At 43.6% G+C, this 22,331-nt stretch overlaps 1 protein-coding gene across 1 annotated transcript in view; it reads right to left on the bottom strand.

Annotated features, from left to right (window-relative positions):
- The window catches only part of LOC119955117 (protein phosphatase 1 regulatory subunit 12A-like), a 291,292-nt gene that overhangs the window by 93,106 nt on the left and 175,855 nt on the right, over positions 1 to 22,331 (bottom strand). The window contains 4 exon segments of the mRNA XM_038781005.1: positions 10,420 to 10,566; positions 18,687 to 18,842; positions 18,930 to 19,027; positions 21,340 to 21,576. Of these exon segments, the coding sequence (XP_038636933.1) occupies positions 10,420 to 10,566; positions 18,687 to 18,842; positions 18,930 to 19,027; positions 21,340 to 21,576 (638 nt within the window).

Raw genomic sequence — 22,331 nt, 5'->3', positions numbered from 1 at the left:
ATAATTAACTGGAGGAGAGCGGATTTCAACGGACAAGAACAGAACTGGGTCGGTTAGATTGGGTTGAAAGGTTGGTGGGCAAAAACTGTAGCTGCACAAATGACTATGTTCAACAAAGGGCACAGTCAAGGTATATTTGCTTTAAAGGGAAAGGTTAGGGCAAACAAATCTGGAGCTCTCTAGATGAAAAAGGAGATAGAAATTAAGATAAAGAAGAAACAAAATATGCCTCTGACAGGTGGAAAATATAGTTGACAGCATAGAGGAACACAGAAGGTTCAGAGGAAGAGGTAAAGAAGCATGTGAGAGAAGTGAAGAGGGATACTGAGAAAAGATTGGCAGCCAATATACAGGGGAACCCAAAAGTCTCTCGGCGTAAAAGGGTGGTAAAGGAGTAGGGCGAATCATGGACCACAAAGGGGGACCACCCTAAAGTATTAATGGATATTTTTTGTTCGTCTTCACCAAGGAGATAGATGCTACACAGGCAAAGGACGACAGGGGAGGAATCTCTATCCCTAAAAGGGTGGAAAATTGGAACAGATGTGAAGTGTTAAATATAATGTTGGTACTAAAGTTGACACGGCACAGTGACCAGATGAGATGCATCCAAGGATGCTGAAGGAAGTGAGAATGAAAAATTTCAGGGAACCTATCCATATTCTCCCAGTCCTTCTATGACTCAAGGAAGATTTAATTTTAATTAATTTCAGTATATTTATTGTCACAAGTAGGCTTACATTAACACTGCAATGAGTTACTTGAAAAGCCATAGGACTGGAGAATTGCAAATGTTACGTTCTTGTTAAAAAAAGGTTGTACGTATAACTCCCGTAATTACAGACCAGTCAATTCAACATCAGTGGTAGGCACACAGAATCACAAGATACAGTGCAGAAGAGGCCCTTCCATCCATCGAGTCTGCACTGATGTATGAAAATCACCTGACTTCACCTTATCCCATTTGCCAGCCACTTGGCCCACAGCCTTGAATGTTTTGCACATCCAAGTATTTATTAGAAGGTTACAAGGCAACCCACCTTGACCACCCTCCCTGGCAGTGCATTCCAGGCCGTCACCACACTGTTGGTAAAAATGTTTTTCTTCACATTCCCCCAGAACTTCCTGCCCCTCATCTTAAACTTGTGTCCCTTGTAGCCTCCCCAAAGTTCTATACAACTGCAACATGACCTCCTTGCTTTTGTAAAGGACTCCTCTTGCCTCCTATCTTCTATGTATCTATGTAACCTATGCTTCGATTAATAAAGGCAAGAATCCCATATGAGGCGGTGGTGGCGTAGTGGTATCGTCACTGGACTAGTATTCTAGAGAATTAGGATTATGCTCTGGGGTCCCAGGGTTGAACATCACCATAGCAGATGGTGAAATTTTAATTCAATAAAAATCTGGAATCAAACGTCTACTGATGACCATGAAACCATTGCCGATTGTCATAAAAACTCATCTGGTTCACTAATGCCCTTGTGACTCAATGTGGTCGACTCTACTGCCCCCCACCGAAATGGCCCAGCAAGCACCTCAGTTCAAGGGCACGTAGGGATGGGAAAACAAGTACTGACCCAGCCTGCGATGCCCACATCCCAAGAATTATTTTATTTTTAAAAAATGCCTTTTTCACCACCCTATTAACCTGCCCTCCCGCCTTCAGAGATCTAGGGACAAACACGCTAAGGATCCTTCGTTCCTCGGAACTTCCCAGTGTCATGCCACTCATTGAATACTTGCTTGTCTAATTACTCCTTCCAAAGCACTTTTCAGGGTTAAATTCCATCTGCTACTATCTGCCCATTTGACCATCCCATCAATATCTTCCTGTAAACCAAGACACTTAACCTCACTGTTAACCACCTGGTCAATATTACTGCAACCATCCGCAAACTTACTGATCATACCCGCATCTATGTCATTATATACATGACGAATAATAGGGGACCCATACAGATCCCTGTGGTACACCATTGGACACTGGCTTCCAGTCACTAAAGCAACTGTTTGTCTTCACCCTCTGACTCCTACCAACTAAGCCAATTTTGAATCTATCTTATCAAATTACCCTGCATCTTATATACATTTGTCTTCTTTGTAAGTCTCTCATGTGGAATCTTGTCAAAGACTTTGCTGAAATTCTATACAAATTAGTTCAATGCACTACCCCTTATTTACACACCTGGTTAGCTCCTCAAAAAAATGAATCCAATTTGTTCGGCATGACTTCCCTCTGACAAAGCCGTGCTGACCATCCTGATCAAACCTTGCCTCTCCAAGTGGAGATAGATTCTCTCCTTCAGAATTTTCCTCCAAATGTTTCACATGAGACTCACTGGTCTGTAGTTCTCTGGCTTATCTTTAGAACCCTTCTTAAATAGTGGAACCACATTAGCTGTTCTCCTCCAGTGCTCTGGAACCTCCCCCATGGCGAGAGGAATTACAAATTTGCATCAGAGCCCCTACAATCTCCTCTCTCGCCTCCCACAGCAACCTGGACACAATTCATCCGGACCTGGAGATTTGTCCACTTTTAAGCCTGCCAACGCCTCCAATACCATGTCACTCTCTATGCCAATTTGCTCAAAAACCTCAGTCTCTCCCCACATTCCATAACTACATCCTCATTCTCTTGGGTGAAAACAGATGCAAAATTTTATTTTTTTAAATAAATTTAGAGTACCCAATTACTTTTTTTCCCCCTAATTAAGGGGCAATTTAGCATGGCCAATCCACCTAACCTGCACATCTTTGGGTTGTGGGGGTGAAACCCACACAGACATGGGGAGAATGTGCAAACTCCACACGGACAGTGACCCAGGGCTGGGATTCAAACCCGGGTCCTCAGGTCCGTAGACCCAGTGTTAACCACTGCTCGACGTGCCGACCCCAATATGCAAAATATTAGTTCAACACTCTACCAATGTCCTCTGGCTCCACACAAATTTCCCCCTTGGTGCCTTTCCCTGGCTATACTCTTCCCATTGATATACTTTTAGAATATCTTGTGATTTTCCCTACTTTTACCAGCCAGGGCTTTCTCATATCCCCTCTTTTCTCTCCTAATTACTTTTTTAAGCTCTATCTGTACTTTGTGTGCTCTCACTAATGCCTCTGGTGATTTGCTCCCCTTGCACTTGCTAAAAGCCTCTCTTTTCCTTCTCATTGTACCCGAAATGTCTCTGGTCATCCATGGTTCTCTAGGCTTGTTACTCCTTCCTATCACTCTTGAGGGAACATGCTGGGCCTGACCCTCCCCATTTCCTTTTTGAACGTTCCCCCCACTACTCTGTACGGGGGACAATTTCAAAGTTTGCGGATGGTACAAAACTTGGAAGTATTGTGGACTGTAAGAGGAGAGTGCAGAACTTAAAAACGGTCATGGGCAAATTGGAATGGGCAGAAAGGTCTGTGGTGATTGCCATTTTGCTCCTTTAAGGGGAACACAGCAGAAAAAGGGTCTTGTGGCCTGGGTGACCAATTGGTACTCTGAGTGGGAAAGCACCCCAAAGGGGAGGGGTGCTCTTCAGCGGATTCATCATTACAGGGTGCAGGTGAAGTTCAATGCAGAGAAATGTGGGGTGATGCATTTGGCTAAGAAGAACATGGCACATGATATAAAATAAGGGTAACATTATTCAGGGCTTGCAGGAGCAGAGGGACCTGAGAATAGGTGTACAATAATCATTGAAGATGGCAAGTCATGTGGAGAGAGCAGTTAACAAAGCATGTAGTATCCTTTGAAACAGAGGTGAGGAGGAATTTCTTCAGCCAGAGGGTGGTGAATCTGTGGAACTCATTGCCGCAGGAGGCTGTGGAGGCCTAATCACGGAGTGTCTTTAAGACAGAGATAGATAGCTTCCTGATTAAAAGGGGATCAGGGGTTATGTGGATAAGGCAGGAGAATGGGGGATGAGAAACATATCAGCCCTGATTGAATGGCGGAGCATACTCGATGGGCTGAATGGCCTAATTTTGCTCTTTTGTCTTATGGTCTCAATTAACAGTGTCAGGTGGATGTATCTTTAAGACATGGGTGTTTATCAAATAGCTGCAGTGATGTCATTGTGTGGGTGGAGCGGAGCTCCGTCTCTGCTTTAACTTTCGTTTTGAGCTGGCAGCTGCAGTGTGTTTAGTTTTGTTTTCAGAGTTGGAGAGCTGCATTCAAACAAGAAGCTGTATATCTGCAATCTAAAGGCTGTCTCCAAATCACTTGATGATTTCAAAGTAACACCTGTTTCTGTAGAGAATTTAAACCTGCTGTCTTTATTTAAAAATAACCTGCTCACCATAACCAAAATCTATTTAAAGTTGAGGGTCAGGTGAATTCCATGATATATTTTAAGGTTCTCTAAACCCTGGCCCATAATAATAGGCATGATGTGGAGATGCCGGCGAAGGACTGGGGTGAGGACAGTAAGAAGTCTCCCAACACCAGGTTAAAATCCAACAGGTTTGTTTCAAATCACTAGATTTCGGAGAACTGCTCCATTCACCTGAGGAGGGAGCAGTCCTCCAAAAGCTAGTGATTTGAAACAAACCTGTTAGACTTTAACCTGGTGTTGCAAGACTTCTTACCATAATTATAGGGACAGAGTACAAGACACCAATTAGACCTTAGCTGTATTGTTGTGGAACATTCTGGTTGCCACACTATTCGATGTAAGCTCAAGAGAAAGAGTGAACATGAGATTTACAAGAACGGCTCCAGGGATGAGAAATTGCAGTCGATAAATTGGAGAACAAAGAAGCAATTGTTCTCTGTCAGACTTCCCGTGATGAGGATGTGCTGAGCGCACGTCAGGTGGCCCTCCTCTGAAGGACACAAAATAAGCACTTTTAGTAGACATTAGCCCACAAAAACCAGACTAAAACATTCCCCCACCTTCAATAACACAAAGAATAACAAAAATGCCAGGAAGCAGCAGCTCTAGAGGCCATAGAGAAACCAGAAACAGAGATAAAGGACAGGAGCCATGAGCGTGCGGGTCAGCGGACCCACAAGGCGGGATGAGGGGGGTCCCGGTCACTCCCGAGGGAGGAGGAGACCAGTAACCCATAAAACAACTCTATCCCCCCCCCCTCCCAGTAACCCATAAAACAACTTCTCCTCTTCCCCCCCCCCCCCCCCCCCCCCCCCCAACCACCACCACCACCGGAAGATGGATGCAAGACATTCCTCAAACGGTAACTGAAAGAAGAGATAAAAACCAAAATCAAGGTAGCGGTCCAGGTGGTAGTGACGGAAGCACTGGCCATCATGCAGGTGGCTATTGAAGAAATGTGTGAGAGGCTAGAGGTCCAGGGAACATGATTAAAGAACTGGAGAAGGCCTCGATGGACCAGAGCGACCAAATCATCACCCTGGAGGCAGAAATAAGAAATCAGGGAACCTAAAGCGGCAGGTGTACGAACAGGAGAATTAATAGGCAAGACACCAGACTATTAATACAGTGGGCCTGCCAGAACGAACCAAGAACAGGGACCCAACAGACGACATGGCCCAGATGCTGGGAAACCTGGTGGGTGGAGACAGCTTCCCAACCCACCAGAGATCGACAGGACCCATAGGTCACTCTGGCCGAAACCCAAGGCAGGGGAACAGCTGAGAGCGATCATTGCCAAAATACACCGGTACCAGGAACGGGGAAAAAATCCTATGCTGGGCCAGGCAAACAAAGGCCTCCAGCTGGGAGGGTCACAGGATCAGGACACGGGAGCAGGCCTGGCAAAGTGCCAGACAGAATTTAAAAGGGTAAAACTGGCCCTGTACAAGAACATAAAGTTTGGGATGCTGTATCCAGCAAGACTCTGGGCAACAAACTAGAAGAGGGAACACTATTTTACTGCCCCTATGGATGCGGACAAGTTAATCCAAAAGAAAGGACGAGACAAGCAACAGAGAAGGCAGCAACGAGGCGGACACTGAGGAGACAGAAAGCTAGATGACAGTTTGCACGGAAACGTACTGCCTCATTCTGAACCGGGGAACTAGTTCACAAACTAGGGGCTAGTTCACAAGGGGCTGGTTTAGCTCACTGAGCTAAATCGCTGGCTTTGAAAGCAGGCCAGCAGCACGGTTCAATTCCCGTACCAGCCTCCCCGGACAGGCGCCGGAGTGTGGCGACTAGGGGCTTTTCACAGTAACTTCATTGAAGCCTACTCGTGACAATAAGCGATTTTCATTTTTTCATTTCAAAAAGATAGGGGCAAATGCAGGCAAGCGCAAGAGAGAATGAAAAGGAGACAGAGGGGAAATTGGCATAGCTGGCATAGGAGGGGGGCAGGCAGGCAAGGGGAGGTGGGACAGGCAGGCCAGAGGAGGGCAAGCAAACCCACAGGGAGAACAAAACGACATGTAGGGTAAAGGGTTCTACACTGGCTACAACAGGCCACTCTTGGCAACAAGGAACAAAATTTCACCACAAGCATCCAATTTGGAGGGTCACTGAACCCCCACCCCCAAGTGCATGGCCTCACTCACATGGCATATACACACAGTTGGTGGCCATGTTGGGTGGCTGTGGATAAAGGCAAACCCCAGGGGCCCGGGTACATGATTACGGTGACCACAGCCATTCGATGGCTCCCGAAGAAAGGAAAACCCTGGAGTGTAGGGACTTATCCACAAGTTAAGTATGGTTAAACCCCCCCCCCCCCCCGGCCCAATCATAGTCGTCATCTGGAAAGACCGGGGTCTCAACAGCGCAGTGAAAAGATACAGTCTTTGTCCGCCTGAAAAGTATGAAAGCCGACATGGTCTTCCTCCGAGACACAGATCTGAGAAAGACCAACTGAAGACAAGAAAGGGATAGAATCATAGAATTCACGGTGCTGGAGGCCATTCGGCCCATCGAGACTGCACAAGCTCTTGGAAAAGACCATCCTACTTAAGCCCACACTTCCAACCTATCCCCGTCACACAGTAACCCCCACGTAACCATTTTTGGACACTAAGGGCAATTTAGCATGGCCAATCCACCTAACTCCACATCTTTGGACTGGAGGAGGAAACTGGAGCACCCGGAGGAAACCCACGCAGACATGGGGAGAACGTGCAGACTCTGTACAGACAGTGACCAAAGCATGTTACATGAAGAGCACGAGAGGGTAGCGAAACATCTTCGCAAGAGGATAACATTTACCGTGATGAGCGGTGGTTACAGACCCAGGGGGACGGTACGTCATGATCAGCGGTGTCCTTGACAGGGCACTGGTAGTCCTGGTGAACGTGTACACGTCCAACTGGGACAACACGGAATTCGTAAAGTCGACCATGGTGGAAATCCCCAACAGACACCCACAGACTAATGAATTGGGGTGGGGGGGGGGAGACTTTAATTGTGCACAAGATCTGCTGAAGGATATGTCGAACCCCAAAATGGGAAAAAAGTCAAACATGGCGAGAGAACTAGGAGCATTTAGGGAGCAGATGGGGGCAGTGGACGCATGGAGGTTCACGCATCTAGGTGAGAAGGAGTTCTCATTTTATTCACAAGTACACAGGGTCTATAACCGTATCGACTTCTTTATGGTGGGAAAATCACTGCTTCCAGGGATAGGAAGAGCGGAATGCTCTGCAATCATAATTTCTGACCTCACTCCACATTACATGGATGTGAGGTTGAAGATGGGCTGTGCCCCATGTCCATGACCATAAGCGAGTATACTACCAACAACCAGAACGGGGAGGTCTCACCGCCATGTTCTGGAGATGCTTAAGGCTGTGATCAGAAGAGAAATATCGCCAACAAGGCACACAGGGAAGAGAGGGCAACTAGGCAACAAATGATCAACTCCATTCTGGAGGTAAACAGATGATACGCTGAGGCCCCGACCGTATTGCTTCTGGTAGAGAGGAAGCAGCTACAAATGGACTTTATCCTGCTCTCTGCCAGGAAAGCAGTGCAGCAACTCCACCAGACACGGGGGACCTTCTACGAACAAGGAGACAAAGTTAGCCGCCTACTGGCTCACCAGCTGAGAAAGCAGGCAGCTACAAAGGAGTAATGCAGGTGAAGGATAGCAAACGCTGATTGGTAGTCAAAGCAATTGAGACCTTCTATCGGGTGCTGTACACCTCCAAGCACCCCGACGGGGACTCAGGGATGAAAGAGTTCCTCGATGGACTGGACATGCCAGTCGTGGAGGATGCTAGGTGGTGACTGGAACTACCACTAGAGGTGGGAGAAGCCATGGAGAGCATCAGCTCCATGCGGGTGGGCAGGGAAGGCACTGGGACCAGGTTGGTTCCCAGCGGGCTTCTACAGAAAATTCACGGAAGCATTGGCCCCACACTTGCTAAATGTGACCATGATCCCATCAGGGGACCGAACACCAGAGGTGATTATCTCTCTGGACTCAGAAAAGGCCTTCGACAAAGTCAAGTAGAAGTACCTCATCGAGATACTAGAGCGGTTTGGGTTGGGGACAGGGTTCACCTCAAGGGTGAAACTACTGTACAACGTACGGGCCAACATCATCAGTTCTGAATACTTCCAGCTGCACATAAGCACAAGGCAGCGATGTCCACTGTCACCCCTCAAATTTACAAAACACTGGAAGGGAATCCGAAGAGGAGACAAAGAGACAAAATTTATGCAGATGACCTTCTCCTCTACGTCTCCACCCACAGAGAAGCATGGTCGGTACATGAAGCTGCTGAGGGCTACAGGCTCATAGTAATTTATCCACCTGCAGAAAATCAAATTCACCATCCGAGGGTCGGAGGAGGACGTCCACAAGACAGCACCAACCTGTTCCAGGAGCTGTTGGAGTCAACGACCAATAGAGCGAGGGGAGGGGGTGCATAGAGGTCACTAAGACACCAAAGAGCAGGAAGAGGGAAGGGGGGGGGGGGGAATAAAGAGAATGGGAACTAGAATGGACAATAGGGAGCCAAGAACAAAGCCACTGAGACAGGGCCCTGCAGCAGGTTCAAAGGGTCCAAAAGTCCATTCTAACAGTCAAACAAACAGAACCAGTGACAGGATAGGGCCAGGGCCGGTGCAGGCAAACAAGTAAAATACTACCAAAATGTAATAGACCTAGAAGCCAAGGCAACACCTAAACAGGGTTAGGGGAGGGAACTATACATATGTCATTACATGATGACCACTTTTTGTACAAACTTCAAAATTCCAATAAAATGTTTTTTTTTAAAAAAAGAGATTGTTCTCCGTACAGAGGTGGTTAGGGGAGACTTTATAGAGATGTTCAAAATCCTGAGGGGGCTGGACAGGGTAAATAGGGAGAAACTGTTCCCACTGATCAAGAATGAGGGGGCACTATATTAAAACTGATTTGCAAAAGAAGCAAATGAAATGTGAAAAAAATATTTTTCAGTGAGTGATTTGGATTGGGAATGCACTGCCTGGAAATTCGGTAGAGGCAGGTTCAATCAGTGCATTTAAGTGGGCATCAGAAGAGTAATTGAATAGAAACAATGTGCAGGGGTACAGGGAAAGGCCAGGGGAATGGCATGAAGCCACATTTGGAGAGCCAGTTCAGACATGATGAGTCATAATGGCCTCCTGCTCCATAAAAATACTGCGATAGAATGAGGCCATTCATCTCAACGTGTTTATACCAGCTCAATGGCAGAGGCATTGTACTGGTCCCACTTACCCATTGTTTCCCCACAGCCAAGCGTACTGTGTTCCTTTAAGCTTTTATCAATTTCCTTTTGAAAATTACTATCTGGCAGGAATAAAATATGGGGCTCAGGTGATAAAGACGCATAACCGTTAGCATCGTGGCCACCAGGGTGCAAAATTGCAATGGAAATGCAAACAGATTACTGGCAAGGTTACATCTGACTCATGGTAGCATGTGTAAAAAAGGCCATGTCAGTCTAACAAACTGCCTCTTTCCCACGAATCTCAATATATATATATATATATATATACATACATATGTTTAATACATAAATCATTGAAATCCACAAAAGAATTACACAAAAGACAGATAAAAAGACTCCAAATACTGGAAGTCAGAAATAATTGGCAAGAAATTCACTATAAGAGTGAAAAAAATAAAGTTGCTATCTGGGTACAGTCCTTTCCACAGAGCAGAAGGATCTATGCCCAAAACATGACCCACTTTTTCCAGTTTTCATATGGTGGCAAACTGATGTTTATCAACATTTATTTTGGAGCAAAATCTCAACAGAACTTGTAAATATATTAGATCTTGCACACTAATCGTAAAGTTATCAGTTGCTGCACTTATCTTTTATACTCCTTAAAAGCCAATACCTCAATCAAAAAATTAGGAAAACAATGATGACAGAACCTTACACACACACAGTAACAGACACGTACATGCATACACCAAAGGTGAGCATGAAACACAAAAGCAAAGCATTCTGGTCAAACTAAGGTGTTGGCCTTTTCAAACAGTTCAATGTTATACCTTTTGTAGATGCAGTAAGATGAGTACTGAGTTGAAGATGGTTGCCTAGCTTTAGAATTAGTGGAATCCAAGTTGATGATTGAGGAAGAGCTGGTTGGGAGATCTCTGGCACTGCTACTTCTGCCTATTGCTAGCAGATACGAATTACTGCATGCATACCAAGCAAGAAAGCACATCAAAACAATTAGAAAAATGTAACAAAAGCAATAGGAATACATGCTATCATGCACAAATGTAAAATAAAAAGTCTTAAATATGCAAGCAGTTAAGTGAGTGACAAAAGCTGGAAAATTGTTTGCAACATTTAGTTTGACTGGACAGGAACAAACAAAACCCAATTTTGGTTTAAATTACAAAAACATCAATGAATAAAATTTACTTAGCCGTTGTAGAATCAGAATGATTGCAGCACAGGAGGCCATTCAGCTCATCGTGTCTGCGCTGGCCCGCTGAGGGAGCAACTCATCTGGAGTTTCTCTCTGCAGTTTCCTTTTCGATAACGATCCCACTTTTTGGAATGCCCCAAATGACATGTCGACACCATACTCTCGAGCACTGCAAGCCACTCACTGTATGAATAAGCTTTCCTTCATGTCGCCATTGCTTCTTTTGGCAGTGATCTTAAATTTGTACCCTCTCTTTTTCAATCTTTCCACCGCAGTGAACAGATTCCTCCCCCCCCCCCCCCCCCCCATCTACTCTATCCAGACCTTCCTGATTTTGAATAACATGACCAAATCTTCATTCACCCATTTCTTATTCAAGAAGAACACTCCTACCTTCCCCAAATGAAGTCCCTCATCTCTGGAACCATTCTAATGAATCTTTTCTGCACCCTTTCTAACACCTTTCATAAGCTTCCAGGTGTGGTGCCCAGAATTGGACACAATACTCCAGTTGAGGCCAGTGTTTTTTTTTTAAATTTAGAGTACCCAATTCTTTTTTTCCCCAATTAAGGGACAATTTAACATGGCCAATCCACCTACCCTGCACATCTTTGGGTTGTGGGGGTGAAACCCACGCAGACATAGGGAGATTGTGCAAATTCCACAGACAGTGACCCGGGGCTAGGATCGAACCCGGGTCCTTGACACTGTGAGGCATCAGTGCTAACGATTGTGCCACCCGGAAGCTGGCATTTTATACAGATTTAATACCACTTCCTTGCTTTTTGTACTTCATACCCCTATTGAAGAAGTCCAGAATGCAGGGGAATGGGACAACTCATCGCCGCCGACTCATCGCCAGCCAACTCATCGCCAGCCCAACTCATCGCCAGCCCAACTCATCGCCAGCCCAACTCATCGCCAGCCCAACTCATCGCCAGCCCAACTAAAAATTGAAATTCATGGTAATTCATGGTAAAAGCTGTTGGCGGCGGGTAACATTTGAACGGCCCGCACCAAGCATTTGATAGATAGACCGGCCGGTGAACCAAGTTATATCACAGTTCAGACCGGTGGTATTTCAAATTCAATAAAAATTAATGGAGGTTAAAAGACGTATTTAAAATTGAAATTCATGGAGACTTATTTTATGTTATGAGAAATACCGCGTAAATATTCAATAGGAATCCTTTCATTAAAACTTTGGACTATCCTAAGAATGCGGTTATCAGTATCTAGGTATCTTTTTAATTTTGCTGGTGGTGCACTGCCAGCTATAAGCAATTCCAAATAACAGTCTCGTCCTTTTTGAACTTTTCTGAGTGCATTAATGAATTTCCATATTGTAGGATGTTCCATCCCTAATTCCATTTGTAGTCTTCTGTTTGCTGCTTCTGCGTGGTTGTTGGTTCTGTCTTCATGATTTAAAGTTCGAACATACAAATTCCACATTTCCATTGGGAAGAGTGGGGCACGTCTGCTATTTCCGTGTCTGTTTAACCGACCTATATAATTGTTTTCGAGCCAATTCAGGATTGGCAAATGCTCTGTAGATAATTCGTCAACTAAGGCATCAATATAGGAATCTATATGTTCGACAGGGACAAATGCAAGAGCCAGTATCATCTTGACTTGTAACGAAAACTTGCTGTCGTTATTATAACGAGAAGTTAGACCCGAAGCCGCAATGTGCTTCTGCATATTTTGACTAAGGTGAAAGAAGCACCCTTTTAATTCTACGTTTGGAAATATTTCTTTGATTGCACTAAATGCCGCGAGTTCAAAATCACATACAATTGATTTTGGGTTTACGGTGGGCTCAATTTCTTTTATCATTTCAAAAACCCTTGAATATGTGACTTTTTGCTTGTTAGGTAAAAGAGCATAAAGTACTGGGATGACACCTCCGAATTTTTGAGCCAGTACAATATAAACCTGAGAAAATAACTTCGGAGCTATCTTAAAGGTTCCATCGACATACCAAACTTCTGATGAAGCCAACTGTTGCAACCAACTTCTCCTTCCAAACAGCAAGATTCTGTCTTCTCCGGGACCACTGTCTTTTAGTAAAAAAACTTCCTTCTGGTTTGGCTCCGTTTCGTACGTCGCATATTCATCAGGGATTGCTAACTGATGAAGGTCACTTGGGTCTGGCGGAGGGACGCTAATTTGATTCCGTTTCCGTCGAATTGTTTTCTTCAGAGCAGACGCACACGGTAGTGATCCTTGTTCCGCTTGGGAAACATTCGCCAAAACTTCATTAATCAATACACTTGGGTTTTCCATTGTCTCCTCGGCTTGGGTTTTAATTTTTGTAGTCGTCCTTGCCACTTCTATTCGTATTGGTGAAGAGTCATGGGTGTGAGTTTTTATGAATTTCACTACATTTCCAAATCTTGTGTGAATTCTTGCTTTGCATCTGCTGAGCTGTTCACATCGCCAAAACATCAAATCGCCTTCGGTTTTACTGAATTTATCAAAAATGAACAAATATCCATTATGAGAAAACTTCTCTTTGCCTCGCTGACTTAAAATTTGCTCCATTGTAAAGGGTTTAAAATTGGAAGAATTAAAATTGAAGTAAAGGGTTTACAATTGGAAGAATTAAAATTGAAGTTCCTGTCCTGAAGGTAATTTGTGTTCTGTGGAGGAGCAGATTTATTTGTTGACAAATAGGTGTGTTGGTAATTGAGTAACTTGTGGATCTAGTTAGTCGGTAATTATTGTGGGCTGGCGATGAGTTGGGCTGGCGATGAGTCGGCCGCGATGAGTCGGCCGCGATGAGTTGTCCTAGACCCGAATGCAGTGTGCTTCACTGAGTGCACTCTCAACCTGTCTTGCCACCGTAAATAATTATGCACAAGTACACCCAGGTACTTCTGCTCTTGCACCCCTTTAGAATTTTATATCATTTATCTGCATTCTTCCTACCAAATGAATCACTTCACATTTCTCTACATTTCATCTCCCACTTGTCCACCTGTTCCACCAAATTACATCCTTGTAAAGTTCTACTCTCTTCATGATTCAAATGTTTCCTAACATGCAAATTGTACCTTGTGCACCAAGATCTAGGTCATGCATATATAATCAGGGAGTTAAGGGACCCTAACGCCAATCCCTGAGGAACTCCTCAATCAAAAAACAACATTTTCCGCTACTCTGTTTCCAGTCACTCAGCCAGTTTTGTATCCATGATCCTTTTACACCTGTAGCTGTAACTTTGCTTATGTCTGTTGTGTGACACTTTACCAAATGCTTTTTCAAAGTCAGCGTTCACATCAACAGTATTGACCTCATTAACCCTCTCTGCTACCTCACCAAATTCAAGCAAGTTAGTTAAATTCGATTTGACCAACAAATCCTGTTCTTTTTACATTTCAATAAGAATAATGATGTTTAATATGTAATGGACAGTGATTTCCAGATATACTTATGAGTTGGAGAAGTTGTAACATTTCGGATGTTACAAAATTGTAACACTGAGTTTATTATGTATAGGAAGCTGGTGATGAACTCACTTCCAGAAGTTACTCTCAAGCACTGCCTTCGTTTTTAGGGTGCCAAATTGAAGATACCTTGCCAACATCATAGAAACATAGGCCCCTCAAGTCTGCACTGCCATTCAGTATCATGGCTGGTCCTCTATCTCAACACTACACTCCAGCTCTCACCAGTCATGACAGCAGAACACACAGTATTACACTTAAATTCCGAATTTAGAATGATCACTGATGTCTTCATACAATGTGGCAGAATTTCTCGATATCATCAACTTGTACAGCTTTTTTAGGATGCAGAGGTGTGTCAACAACATTCATAGCCTTTCAATTATATTTGCAGACAACTCAAGACAGCGCATGCAATTATTTGACATGGAGCACAGGACTTCCATTTAGATCAAGAGCAAGTTACAACAGTACACAAAACAGTTGGAAAAAATACTGAGGCATGTACCTACAGCATTAGAATTAAAAATTATGATCAGGTTTGCTTCACTGTGTAGCCTTTTACAGGTGACATTTCTCAGGAGTCCTTCACTATTGGAAATTATCCGATTTACAAATTGAACCATGAATGACCTCATCTATTTTGCAGAAGGTAGCTGAATTTTACATGCAAAATACAAAGTAAAAATATTAGCTTATTAATATCTACAGCACTAAACAGTTCAGTAACACTTGGGAAAAATCTAGTATCTACTTATTATTTCAGATGGTTGAGCATGAGCGGGGCAGCACGGTAGCACAAGTGATTAGCACTGTGGCTTCATAGCGCCAAGGTCCCAGGTTCGATTCCCTGCTGGGTCACTGTCTGTGCAGAGTCTAGACGTTCTCCCCGTGTTTGCGTGGGTTTCGTCCGGGTGCTCCGGTTTCCTCCCACAGTCCAACGGCATGCAAATTCAATGGATTGGCCATGATAAACTGCCATTGGTGATCAAAAAAGGTTAGGCGGGGTTATTGGGATAGGGTGGAAGTGAGGGCTTAAGTGGGTTGGCCTCCTTCTGCACTGTATGTTCTATGAAAAATACATGGCAACAGCGTTCCTTTTTTTGATTTATGCTTGAACAGAAAAGCAGCTTTAAGTGAAAGATAAATTTCTCACCTGCAAAGTGTAGCACACTCCATTATTTAAAGGTCAGTATTCTCTACAAACCTTGGGCAACCTCCAAGAACAAGGCATTCGCACCTTTTCGAAAATGTTCAAATGTCCTTTCCATTTCTAATGACACTACTTTCGGTGACTGCATCTAGCTTTCTAGACCAGTGCCAGTAAAATGTCATAAATTGGAAGATTCAAGGACCCATCATTTGTGTGCACAGTGCAAAATGTGGCATGGTGGCACAGTGGCTAGCATGGCTGTCTCACAGCGCCAGGGACCCGGGTTCAATTCCAGCCTCGGATGACTGTCTGTGTGGAGTTTGCACGTTTTCCCCGTGACTGTGTGGGTTTCCTCCGGATGTTCCGGTTTCCTTCCACAGTCCAACGGTGTGCAGGCTAGGTAGATTGGCCATGTTAAATTGTCCCTTAGTGTCCAAAAGGTGGGTTACAGGGATACTGTCAGGGCATGGGCCTAGGCAGGGTCCTTTTTCCAAGGGTCATTGCAGACTTGATGGGCCGAATGGCCTCCTTCTGCACTGTAGAGATTCTATCTTCCAAACGCAGATCTGTCACTCAGGCAGGTGACAGTATGGTCATTCTTCTTCTCTGCCTTTCTTTGCCTTGGGGGAATTTGAGAGGGAAAACGACGGACAAAGAAATTGTACCAGTGAACAGTACATATGCAATTGTTGATTTGCTCATCTTCAAGTGTGCTGAGGCGCTTTGCCTGCCAACGGGATGCAATAAACCCAGGATGCTGATTCCGCACTAGTACGCATTGGTAGCAAGCAACTTTGTTGAAACCAGGGTGATAACAGCAGGACTCCAAGGTTCTTCCTCATCAACACTTCTTTTATCATACAGATAGATATATTTATGAAACATTTAATGTATGACATAAACACCAATTGATGAGCTAGATTTTTTTTTAAACTTGAATAATTACTCTTATTTTTCCTGAATCAGGGTTACAGGTACAACCCTCAATGAGGTGATATTTTCCTGCCTTTATGACCTGATGGGCCTCTTCAAATGTAGTAAAATCAACAAGGATCTAGGACAGTCTTGAGTTGATTTTCCCTTTATAATGGAATAATGGGAGATGAGGAAATGGCTGAGGAACTGAACAGGTTTTTTTGGGTCGGTCTTCACAGTGGGAGACACAAATAACATGCCAGTGACTGATGGAAATAAGGCTATGACATTGAGATTATTGTTATCACTAAGGAAGTAGTGATGGGCAAGCTAATGGGGCTAAAGGTAGACAAATCTCCTGGTCCTGATGGAATGCATCCCACAGTGCTAAAAGAGATGGCTAGGGAAATTGCAAATGCACTAGTGATAATTTACCAAAATTCACTAGACTCTGAGGTGGTCCCGGCGGATTGGAAATTAGCAAACGTGACACCACTGTTTAAAAGGAGGTAGGCAGAAAGCGGCTAATTTTAGGCCAGTTAGCTTAACTTTGGTAGTAGGGAAGATGCTTGAATCTATCATCAAGAAAGAAATAGCAAGGCATCTGGATGGAAATTGTCCCATTGGGCAGACGCAGCATGGGTTCAGAAAGGGCAGATCGTGCCTAACTAATTTAGTGGAATTCTTGAGGGCATTACCACTGCGGTAGATAACGGGGAGCCAATGGATATGGTTTATCTGGATTTCCAGAAAGCTTTTGACAAGGTGCCACACAAAAGATTGCTGCATAAGATAAAGAAGCATGGCATTAAGGGTAAAGAAGTAGCATGGATAGAGGATTGGTTAATTAATAGAAAGCAAAGAGTGGGGATTAATGGGTGTTTCTCTGGTTGGCAATCAGTAGCTAGTGGTGTCCCTCAGGGATCCGTGTTGGGCCCACAATTGTTCACAATTTACATAGATGATTTGGAGTTGGGGACCAAGTACAATGTGTCCAAGTTTGCAGACGACATGAAGATGAGTGGTAAAGCAAAAAGAGCAAGGATACCAGAAGTCTGCAGAGGAATTTGGATAGGTTAAGTGAATGGGCTAGGTCAGGGGTGGGCAAACTGCGGCCCGCGGGCCGCATGCGGCCCGCCAAAGGTATTTCTGCGGCCCACCAAGTCATTAAAAAAAAAAAAAAAAAAAATTTTCTTAAAAAATTTTTTTATTTTTTTTTAAAAAATTTTTTTTAAGGTTAATGGGGGGGGGGGGCTGTTGGGTTACTTACTGGTATAGGGTGGATACGTTGACTTGAGTAGGGTGATCATTGCTCGGCACAACGTCGAGGGCCGAAGGGCCTGTTCTGTGCTGTACTGTTCTATGTTCTATATGAGGCGCCCAGAATCATAACCGGGTGAAGTAATTATTTTACTTAATATACTATGCGGCCCTTTGTGAATTGTGAATTTCTGAATGTGGCCCTTGCATGGAAAAGTTTGCCCACCCCTGGGCTAGGTTCTGGCAGATGGAATACAATGTTGACAAATGTGAGATTATCCATTTTGGTAGGAATAATAGCAAGAGGGAATATTATTTAAATGATAAAATATTAAAACATGCCGCTATGGAGAGAGACCTGGGTGTGCATGAGTCACAAAAAGTTGGTTTACAGGTACAAACAGTGATTAAGGCGGCAAATGGAATTTTGTCCTTCATTGCTAGGGGGATGGAGTTTAAGACTAGGGAGGTTATGCTGCAATTGTATACGGTGTTAGTGAGACCACACCTGGAGTATTGTGTTCAGTTTTGGTCTCCTTACCTGAGAAAGGACGTACTGGCGTTGGAGGGTGTGCAAGGGAGATTCACTAGGTTAATCCCAGAGCTGAAGGGGTTGGATTATGAGGAGAGATTGAGTAGACTGGGGCTGTACTCGTTGGAATTTAGAAGGATGCGGGAGGGGGGGGGGCTTATACAATTATGAAGGGAATAGATAGGACAGATGCGGGCAGGTTGTTTCCACTGGTGGGTGAAAGCAGAACTAGGGGGCATAGCCTCAAAATAAGGAGAGTAGATTTAGGACTGATCTTAGGAGGAACTTCTTCACCCAAAGGGTTGTGAATCTATGGAATTCCTTGCCCAGAAGAAGTTGAGGCTCCTTCATTAAATGTTTTTAAGATAAAGATAGATAGTTTTTTGAAGAATAAAGGGATTACGGGTTATGGCATTCGGGCCGGAAAGTGGAGCTGAGTCCAAAAAAGATCAGCCATGATCTCATTGAATGGCGGAGCAGGCTCGAGAGACCAGGTGGCCTACTCCTGCTCCTTTCCTCCAACTTGTTTCCATAACCACATTACAACACAAACATCAAGAGCTTTCAATTACCTTCTTTGATAACTAGGCACTACATTGGTGATAGCAGGATTTTGCGATGTTGGCCCTTCAATGGTGGATGCATGGTTTATTTCTTTCCTCCTCAGATCTTCGTCCCAACGTCGCCGTGTGTAAGAACCACTACGCACTAAGTTACTCGCAGAATCTCTGTGAAGCAATCAGCTCAGTTGAAAACATGCAAAGAAAGGAAGAGACTCGAAGGAAATAATCAAATAAATCAGAGCAGGAATTTACCTGATTTCTCTCTCATCAATATCAGATGCACTGGCCAGTCTTCTGGATGGAATGGTAGGTACAACATATGCAAGCCTCGCTCCTTTCTGGTCCTTTTCCTGCTGGCAATGGGGAGAACTATTTCAACAACAAATCTTTCCCCAGAGGTGCTAAACAATCTTGCGACTTCTCTGCCACATTAAAACAATATATGAAACCATTTATCAGTCATAACATTTAAGCACAACGCGAAGAATGCTGGAAATCTGTCAAAAACAAAAATGCTGGAACGATAGGTCACAAAATGGTGGAAATTAAGCATCACCTTTGGGGAGAGAAAGTCATTAAGATGACACTACCTCTGTTTCTCTGACCCAAATATATTCTTGCATCACATCTTTGTATATACATCTTTTTCTGGAACCCACCTCTTCATTCACCCGAGGAAGGAGATGCGCTCCAAAAGCTAGTGATTAGAAACAAACGTGTTGGACTTTAACCTGGTGTTGTAAGACTTCTTATTGTGCTCATCTCAGTCCAACTCCGGCATCTCCACATCATGGCCAAATATTTCCAGCATTTAAAAAAAAATTCATTTATCACATGATTTGTTCTTTCCAAATCAGCTGTCTTCAATTCCCCTGTCTACCAGTGGCTTGCCCAGAATCATGTTCCAGGAAAGAACATTTAACCTTGGTGCTAATTATCAGGCTAATCCAATCTTTCAACCCTTGCATAAATAATTTACAATTGCACCATGAAAAAAAAAGTAAAGAAATTACAAGACACTTGCTTGCAGTTTACTAATCAGGAGTGGGGATTCACAATTTAGGTCTCAAGTACAAAGTAGGTAATTATTTTACTCAAGTGTGTTTTTTTGTCAAGTGTGCTGACATGATCTTCTGGTTGGTGGGCACAGCCAGCTCCCAAAGTAAAGTATTAGTTACTGCTTTTTAATGAAGATCTGACCACTTTATTATAGAATCATGAAATTTCTACAGTGCAGGAGGCCATTCAGCCCATCAAATCTGCACAGACCCTCTGAAAGAGCACCCTACCTCGGCCCACTCCCCCACCCTATCCCTGTAACCCCATAACCCCATCTAACCTGCACACCTGGACTGTGGGAGGAAACAGAAGAACCCAGAGGAAACCCATGCAGACATATGGAGAAAGTGCAAACTCCACACAGACAGGTTAACTAACAGGAAACAGTGTCCTATGTTAAATGAGTCCTTTTGGCAAGCTGTAACAAGGAGTTTCACAGGAATCACTGCTATGGCCTCAACTATTGACAATCTACATCAATAAAGGCACTGAATGATAGCTAAATTTGCCAATAACACCTAGGTCGTTTAGAAAGTAAGTTATCAAGAGGAGAGAAACAGTCTGCAAAGGAAGAGAGATCGGTTAAGTGAGTAGGTAAAAAGCTTGGTAGATGTGAGTATAATGTGAGAAAATGTGAACTTGTCCACTTTGGCAGGAGGAATAGAAAAGTAGTATACTACTTAAATGGAAAGAGATTGCAGGAATCAGTGATCGAGGAATCTGGATGTCCCTTTACTTGAATTAAGAAACACATGTAGATACAGCAAGTTATTAGGAAGGTAAATTGAATACTGGCGTTTATTGCAAGGGGAGTGGAATATAAAAGCTTTGGTCTTCTTATTTAAAAAAGGTTAAAACTGCATTAGAGGCAGTTCAGGGAAGATGAGAAAAGGGGCTTATCTTATGAAGCAAGGTTGAACAGGTTGGGCCTAAACCCACTGGAGTTTAGTCGAATTAGAAGTGATCTCAGGTAAACATAAGATTCAAAATGGACTTGATAGGTTAGATACTGGGAGGATGTTTCTACTTGTAGGAGAGTCGACAGCTGAGGGATACAATTTAAGAATACTAGGTCTCCCATTTAAGGCAGAGATGAAGAGAATCTATTTCTTGAAGAGGGCAGGTTAGTATGTGTAATTATCTTCCCCTGAAAGCAGCGCAGGCTGGGTAACTGAATTGATACAAGACACAGATAAGACAGATTTTTGATAGACAAGAGAGTCAAAGGTTTGGGGGCCTAAACATCAAAGTGAAGTTGTGGCCACAACCAACAGCCATAATCTTACTAAATGGTGGAGCATGCTTGAAGGGGTTAATGTCCAGACGATAATCAGAATGAGCAAATGTTCATTTTTGGTGACATAGAAAACATATTTATACAGTCCAATGGCACACTGATCTTTAATCTACCATCTAAACAATGGGAATGCTTTTTTTAAAAATGTAAATTGTCATTGGACAATCAATTCAAACTGAACATCTTTTGGGGGTGGGTCAGGGATGCATGAGAGAATTACTTCATATTCAACTTTCAGAGACAATTTAGTATACAACTTAAATAGTTTTCAACATAAATGGGATGATGTGAGCATGGAAGAGCTACCTTCTCTTTGTTATCTAGAGTCGATGAGAGTCGGGGACTTGAGGCTGAACGCATCACACCTGTAACATCCCTCTCTTTCTGTGCCTCTTTCGAACCACTAATTTCAGCCAATGCACCATAGCTTCCAGTCTTCCGAAGCCCAGACCTCCAAGATGCTGGAGATGCATCTTTCTTTTCTTCCTCATCTTTCTTCTTTTTTTCTTCCTCTTTTGAAGACTTGATTAATGGAGTGGTGAACTGTAAAATATTGAAAAATATACTATTCACAAGTTTTTAACAAGCACCTGTGACTGGACAGACCATATATGAAGGTCAGGGCTTGTCAAAACAACCACTCATTCTTTTGGTACTTCACTTTCACAGTAAACCTAAAACTACCATGTCAACCTTTTACAAAAGTAGAGATTCAAGTTAAGATGTATCAATTCATTAGCTATCTTAACCTTGGTATTTGTTGATATCGTACTTTGCCGGAACATTCCCTTTTCTCCTACACTGAGGAAGTTAAGGTCCAGATCATACAAATATGCTGGCAAACAAGTCCTTCAGTACTGAAACTGTAATATTTTTTCAGCGGACAAAATCAGGCAATTTCAAATTATAGGTGTGAAAATCAGAAATCCACGACTGTTTCGCTGTCGAACTGCAGGAACATCTCAAACATCATAGATAGCACGGTAGCATAGTGGTTAGCACAGTTGCTTCACAGCTCCAGGGTCCCAGTTTCGATTCTTGGCTTGGGTCACTGTCTGTGCGGAGTTTGCATGTTCTCCTTGTGTCTGCGTGGGTTTCTGCCAGGTGCTCCGGTTTCCTCCCACAGTCCAAAGATGTGCAGGTTAGATGGATTGGCTTTGCTAAATAGCCCTTAGTTTCCAAAAGGGTTGGGTTACAGGGAGAGGGTGGAGTTGTAGGCTTGGGTAGGGTGCTCTTTCCAAGGGCTCGATGGGTCGAATACCCTCCTTCTGTACATTATGGTTTTTAATATGCCATTG

This window comes from Scyliorhinus canicula, chromosome 20 (assembly GCF_902713615.1).
Source record: "Scyliorhinus canicula chromosome 20, sScyCan1.1, whole genome shotgun sequence".
NCBI classification, from domain to species: domain Eukaryota; kingdom Metazoa; phylum Chordata; class Chondrichthyes; order Carcharhiniformes; family Scyliorhinidae; genus Scyliorhinus; species Scyliorhinus canicula.
Note: the sequence above shows the minus strand (reverse complement) of the source record. Positions and strands in the feature narration are given on the sequence as shown.